Source organism: Pistacia vera, unplaced genomic scaffold (genome assembly GCF_008641045.1).
Source record: "Pistacia vera cultivar Batoury unplaced genomic scaffold, PisVer_v2 Contig160, whole genome shotgun sequence".
In the NCBI taxonomy this organism is placed as follows: Eukaryota; Viridiplantae; Streptophyta; class Magnoliopsida; order Sapindales; family Anacardiaceae; genus Pistacia; species Pistacia vera.
The window spans coordinates 1305480-1312825 of NW_022195685.1; the positions used below are offsets into that span (position 1 = coordinate 1305480).

Consider the following 7346-nt stretch of genomic DNA (forward strand, 5'->3'; position numbering starts at 1 on the left):
GCAAATCCACAATATTTTAGCGGGAAGAGTTCAAGGGACATTACCAAGCAATACAGAGAAGAATCCGAAGGAGAGAGTTAATGATGTCATACTGAGAAGTGGTAAGGAGTTGAAGGAGGTAAGGAAGGAAGACGAAACAAAGGAAAAACTTGAAGAAGAAAAGAGGTCACAGGAGAAAAAAATGTCAAAAATGGCCAAGCTTCGACAAACAATGACTCGACACTCCCATATCCTCACAGAGTGCAAAAACAGAGATTGGATAAGCAATTCGGTAAGTTTATGGACATGTTTAGAACTTTACATATTAACATTCCTTTTGTAGACATGTTGGAGCAAATGCCGAAGTATGCGAAGTTTCTGAAGGAGATTATCACCAAAAAGAGAAGATTTGAAGAACATGAGACGGTGATGCTTACAGAAGAGTGCAGCGCATTGTTATTGAAGAAATTACCACAAAAGCTTAGAAATCCAGGAAGTTTCACAATTCCTTGCACAATAGGTAATGTTCATTTTGATAAAGTTTTATGTGACCTAGGGGCTAGTGTTAATCTCATGCCATTTTCGATTTATAAGAAACTAGGCCTAAGGGAAGTAAAACCAACCACAGTCCATCTTCAACTAGCTGATAGGTCTATAAAATACCCGAGGGGAGTAGTAGAAGATGTATTGATCAAGGTAGATAAGTTGATTTTCCCGGTGGATTTTATTGTTCTTGACATGGAAGAAGATCGGGAAGTACCTCTAACTCTAGGAAGACCCTTTCTAGCTAAGGGTAAAACTTTAATAGATGTTCACCGGGGAAGCTAATCTTAAGAGTGAAGGATGAACAAGTAGAGTTTAATGTGTTTGATGCCATGAAGTACCCATCCGAGGGCGATATTTGTTTTGAAATTAGTGTCCTTGATAATGTCATTGCCAAAACCATGGAAGAAAATTACCCAAGCTCCCCATTAGAGAATTGTCTAGTCCACGCAAGAACAAATGAAGATGAAGTGGATGGAGAAGAGTTGAAAGGGTGCTTAAGTTTCTTAAACTCTCTACCATCAATGAAATCCCTGCCTACTAAGAAGTTCTTTGAGATTAATGCGATAGAAAGTCACTCCAATTCATCAACAAAGGAGCCTCCGAAACTCGAACTCAAACAAATTCCATCTCACTTGAGGTATGCATTTTTAGAAGATTCAAAGTTTTATCCTGTTATTATTAATGCTTCTTTGAGTGATGTAGAGGAGGAAAGGCTATTGAGGGTGCTACGGACATACAAGACAGCTATTGGATGGACAATTGCTGACATCAAAGGTATAAACCCCTCAATTTGCATGCACAAGATTTTAATGGAAGAAAGTTACAAGCCGACGGTGCAACCACAACGAAGACTCAATCCAACAATGCAAGATGTGGTGAAGAAAGAGGTTTTAAAGTTGCTAGATGCAGGAATTATTTACCCAATTTCGGATAGTGCATGGGTAAGTCTAGTCCAAGTTGTACCACAGAAGGGAGGAATGACTGTGGTGCAAAACGACAACAATGAACTCATTCCAACAAGAACGGTGACAGGTTGGCGAGTGTGCATTGATTATCAAAAGCTTAACTCTGCGACACGTAAAGATCACTTTCCACTTCCGTTCATCGATCAAATGCTAGAGAGATTAGCAGGCCATGCATTCTATTCTTTCCTAGATGGATATTCAGGATACAATCATATTGCAATAGCACCAGAAGACCAAGAAAAAACCACATTCACATGCCCATATGGAACATTTGCATACCGAAGGATGCCGTTTGGACTTTGCAACACACCAGCCACTTTTCAACGTTGCATGATGTCCATCTTCTCAAATATGGTGGAAAACTCTATCGAGATTTTTATGGACGACTTCTCTGTGGTAGGTAATTCTTTCGACTCTTGTTTATCTAACCTTTCTTTAGTTTTGCAGAGATGTGTGGAGACCAATCTAGTACTAAATTGGGAGAAATGTCACTTCATGGTACAAGAAGGAATTGTACTAGGCCATAGAATCTCCATCAATGGGATCGAAGTGGATCGAGCAAAGGTGGAGGTCATCGAGAAATTACCACCCCCAAATTCTGTGAAAGCCATTTGAAGCTGCCTTGGACACGCTGGTTTCTATAGAAGATTTATCCAGGACTTTTCTAAAATCTCTAAACCTCTTTGTGATTTATTAGCTAAGGATACACCTTTTAATTTTACTAAAGAGTGTTTAGAAGCATTTGAATGCCTAAAAGCTAAATTGATATCTGCTCCTATAATTGTTGTGTCCGATTGGGAATTACCTTTTGAATTAATGTGTGATGCTAGTGACTATGCAATAGGAGCTGTATTAGGGCAATGAAAAGGTAGAATTTTGGCATGTTGTTTACTATGCTAGTAAGACATTGACGGGACCACAATTGAATTATGCTACGACAGAGAAAGAATTTTTAGCTGTTGTTTTTGCAATTGACAAGTTCCGTTCTTATTTGCTAGGTACAAAGATCATCGTACATATCGACCATTCAGCTCTGAAGTACCTCCTAGCAAAGAAGGATTCCAAGCCAAGATTGCTTAGATGGGTGTTACTTCTTCAAGAGTTCTACTTGGAAATCCGAGACAGGAAAGGAATTGAGAATCAAGTAGCGGACCATCTATCTCAACTGGAAAGAAGGGAAGATGATCAAAGTGACGAAAAGCCTATCAATGAACATTTCTTGGATGAGCAATTATTTGCGGTACAAGATGGACCTTGGTTTGCTGACATCGCCAATTACTTAGCAAAGAAGGTGCTACCTCTCGGAATGACATATCAAAGGCAGAAGAAATTTTTCTCTGACTTGAAACATTACTTTTGGGAGGATCCATTCTTGTACAAGCAATGTGCGGATCAAATGGTCAGGAGATGTGTGCCAGAGGAAGAGATGGAGAATGTACTTCGACATTGCCATTCTCTAGAGGTCAGCGGGCATTTTGGAGCGACATGAACGGCCGCTAAAGTTCTTCAATTAGGATTTTTCTGGCCCTCTCTCTTTAAAGATACATTTAATTATGTTCGAGCTTGTGATATGTGTCAAAGGGCTGGGAATATTTCTAGGAAAAATGAAATGCCTCTTAGTAACATTTTAGAAGTGGAAATATTTGATGTATGGCGAATAGATTTCATGGGACCATTTCCATCTTCTTTTTCTAACCATTACATTCTTGTGGCTGTAGATTACGTCTCAAAATGGGTGGAAGCTGTGGCACTATCGACCAACGATGCTCGTGTCATAGTCAAGTTCATAAAGAAGAACATCTTCACAAGATTCGGCATGCCTAGAGCTATCATTAGTGATGGAGGAGCTCACTTTTGTAACCGAGAATTCGAGACATTGTTGAGTAAGTATGGAGTTACATATCGAGTTGCAACACCATATCATCCGCAAACAAGTGGGCAAGTGGATGTGTCTAACAGGGAGTTGAAGAGAATCCTAGAGAAAACTATGAATGCCTCTCGGAAAGATTGGTCCGCCAAATTGGATGATGCACTATGGACGTATAGAATGGCTTTCAAAACGCCAATAGGGATGTCGCCATTTAGGTTAGTATATGGAAAAGCATGTCACCTGCCGGTTGAGCTCGAGCATAGGTCTTATTGGGCTATGAAGATATTAAATTTTGATCCAAAGGCGGTAGGTGCGAAGAGATTGTTGCAACTAAATGAGATGGAGGAATTTCGCCACAAAGCATATGAAAGTGCTCGGATCTATAAAGAGCAGACCAAACTTTGGCATGATAAGCACATTGTGAAAAAGGAGTTCAGAATAGGAGAACGAGTTTTGTTATTCAACTCGAGACTCAGACTTTTTCCAGGAAAGTTAAGATCAAGATGGTCCGGACCATTCATTGTAAGTAAGATTTTTCCGCATGGGGCCATCGAAGTTAGTCATCCGGTGAAAGGGACGTTCAAAGTCAACGGACAAAGATTGAAACCCTATGTTGAGCATGAATCGGAAGAAGACAGAGTTTCGATTTTTCTCCACGAACCAAAGTGAACATAAAAAGGCGTCAAGCTAAGGACGTTAACTAAGCGCTTCGTGGGAGGCAACCCATGTTTTAGATTACTTCTAGGGCGTCAAGAGTTTACCTTGCCGAACCACTTTAAAAATCTCATTGTCATTTACTTTATTGCATTATTATTCATCCATCGCTGATTATCCATAATCATGCCCACATCTGTTCCGATTCCACCAAGGTCAATCGGATCTCTCTAGTTGGTGCGAATTTTCGTGTCTACACAGGTAGCACATGATCAGCTACTATCAAATCACAATTTCTTTTCTGATCCAAGAAATCATTTTGCGCCAAATACTTGTTTAATGGTGAGGATAAGCATGCGTACGTTATGGTAGATTTTGTATCAAGCTACACATATATATGGTGCATATATAAAAAAAAAACTTATTTATACAATTAATGCTTGCTTTGTCTCCTCTTCCGTATACGTATTTCAGGTACATCCTCAAGTTGCAGAATTATTTGCGCAATTCACTGCACTATTAGGGCGTTATTTGCTGAATCACAGCTTAGTGTCCGTACCGCAGTGGCAAATTAATCCACAGCAAGTATCCTATTCCTCCTTGTACTCAAACGGCGCCTTTGGTAATAAGTGTAATTCGTCGAGCTCTCAGTTTCATGGAGGGCTTGAAGATGCCTGGATTGCACAAGGGAGTTTCCAGGACGAACATCTGAAGACGCGACTGGGCAGGACTCTTCCAACTGATACAGACACTGATAACACCAACGCTTTCATGGATGAGTATTAATCTGTGGACATTCCTCTTGATCTCAATTAAATTCTGCTATTATATTATTGTTGACATTTCAAGAATGGTGTACTCATCTTTTACTTTATATTAGTGTTCTGTAATCGTTTGAGAATAACGACTCCTATCTTTTTGGGGCCTGTTTTTTTAAAATATTGAAAACTCCACTTGTCATAATCTTGTTATAATCTATTTCTATTCCAGATACTTATGGAGCACGTTTAATGGGGATGAATGCTTGTTTAAATTAAAGAACTAACAATGAAAAAATTCTCATTAACTGATCAACCTGCCAAGTGTAAAATTTAAATCCTAGTGTCAACACGTACGTGCTCCTAAAGAATCATTTGAATGTTAGAATATATTTATATATTATTATGATATGGTCCAAATACATTAAACATATAAGTATAATATTATATATATATATATATATATATATATATATATGTGTGTGTGTGTGTGTGTGTGTGTGTGTGTGTGTGTGTGTGTGACTGATTACAGTTTCTATTCCATCGAGAACCACTGTCATCATTGAAGGAATTAAGGATGCGTGTGGTTAGGGCTGTAGGAATATAACTTTGGTAATCTATCTTTTATTTCAGACATTTCCATGTTTGGTTATCAAGTAATAAAAGATTTCGGTAATATTGCAAAAAGCTAATGGTATTTACTATAGGTGATATAGGGGGTAATCAGATTATCATCTCTGTGGGTGTTATTAAAAGAATACCAGGGTAATCCACTACTCATACCAATTTTACCCTTAATTAACAAATATTTCAGACACAAATGCCCTCATATGTCTACCAAATAACAATTAGCCCAACTATGCAAAATGACTTCTAGAACCTCATATATTAATTTTTTGGATAGAGATAGCCCTCACTATTTATATGAATACCACCCAAAATTAGTCAGCCACTGCAGACGACTATTGATCGCTATCGGCAATCACTAGAACGATGCACGATCAGTTGACTCTAGATGCATTGTTATGGTCATTTTTGGCCAGATCGAAAGCCGAAAAAGACCAGATTGACGCACGGCCAGCCAGATCCGATCAGTCGTGTGCCGTTCCGATGGTGGCCAATAGTGGTGGTTGGCAGTCAACAGTCGTTTGTAGTGGCTGGGAGTATTTTGTTAAAATTTAAACTTTTGTTGTTGGGGTGTTTTAGCTAAATTCTCAAATGTAGGGGGTTAAAAGTAATCTATCTAAATAATAATAATAATATTAAAAAGGAAGGGCAATTTAGTAAAAGCCTCTGCCAATAATATTTTATTCCTTCCAACCAAACATTTTAATTAATTATACTCACCAATCTAACCAAACATATTTGATCTAGAGTAATACTACACTGACAAACACTTCTCACTAACTTTTTCTCATAAACACAAAGTATCAGCTCGCAATTGGTCATCTCGTATGGGTCCTGCCTGCCCAACAATGGGTCCCGCCTGACCAAGCCAATTGCGAGCTATCACATAGGTTAGTGAGAGATGTTTGTGAGGCTAGTATTATTGTTTGATATAACACTCCCCCCACCCATAATCTTTAAGGTAATCTATCTTACTGGTAATCTAACATTTTCAATAATAAAACATTCCCCAAACCAAATGCACCCTAAGGGAGAGAAACATCGTTTCAAGGAGATTCAAGTGCAAATCAACACAAGTTTAAGAATATTTATAGATCAAGGTATGTATTAATTATCCTATTACATTATTATTGTTAAAATCATTAAGTTCAAGTTCCTCAGATTTATATTTATGCACAATTAGGGTATAGAATGAATTGATTTGTTGATGTGAATGTAAGAGTATACAATTATATTGATATGTATATGTAATTTACTGTTTATATATTGCATAACTAAGGTTACAATATCATATTACGATTCATATCAAATTTAGGGTTTCTACAATTTTGATTTGATTCTATGCAATTAAGATGTGCTTTATGGTTTAAGTTTACATTTGGTATCAAAGTACAGGTCTAAGAACTAATGATTTTTTTATTAAAGTAATAGGATTGTATTGATTGAATGTATGAATGTCTACGGCATTGTGCACTTGTCTCACTAAAACAGTCATAACTTGAGTTATACAACTTGAATTAACTTGATTCTAGTGGCTTCTGAAATCTAAGAAATAGGGCTACAACTTTGACCCCTTTTATCTAGGAAGATGGTGTAAATTTGACTAGAAGTTAAAGGTAGTGCATAGAAAACAAGCTGACCTTTTATTATGATTTTTAAAGGTCCATACAATGTTCTAAAACCTGGACCAGACCAATCGTTCGGACTAGGAATCGGCAGCCTCCCCGATTCGGTTCAAGTTCTAAGGGTTTTTTTGCTAGATTTCAAACCTATAGGGACTAATTTGTAATTTTATAAGGGTTTTTTTTCAATATTTCAAAACTTTTGGCACTAATTTGTAATTTTTGGGGGCATTTGCAACATCTTACAATTTTAGAGAATAATTTGTAAATTGTTAGGGGTATTTTTGTAATATATTAAAATTTTAGGGACTAATTATAATTTTTT

The 7346-nt window shown here is 37.4% G+C and overlaps 1 protein-coding gene across 1 annotated transcript; it reads left to right on the forward strand.

The window, feature by feature from the left end:
- Positions 1-324: 324 nt before the first annotated feature.
- Positions 325-807, forward strand: LOC116125106. Its single transcript, XM_031410828.1, has one exon. The coding sequence runs from the start codon at positions 325-327 to the stop codon at positions 805-807; it is 483 nt and encodes a 160-aa protein (XP_031266688.1).
- Positions 808-7346: the final 6539 nt, after the last annotated feature.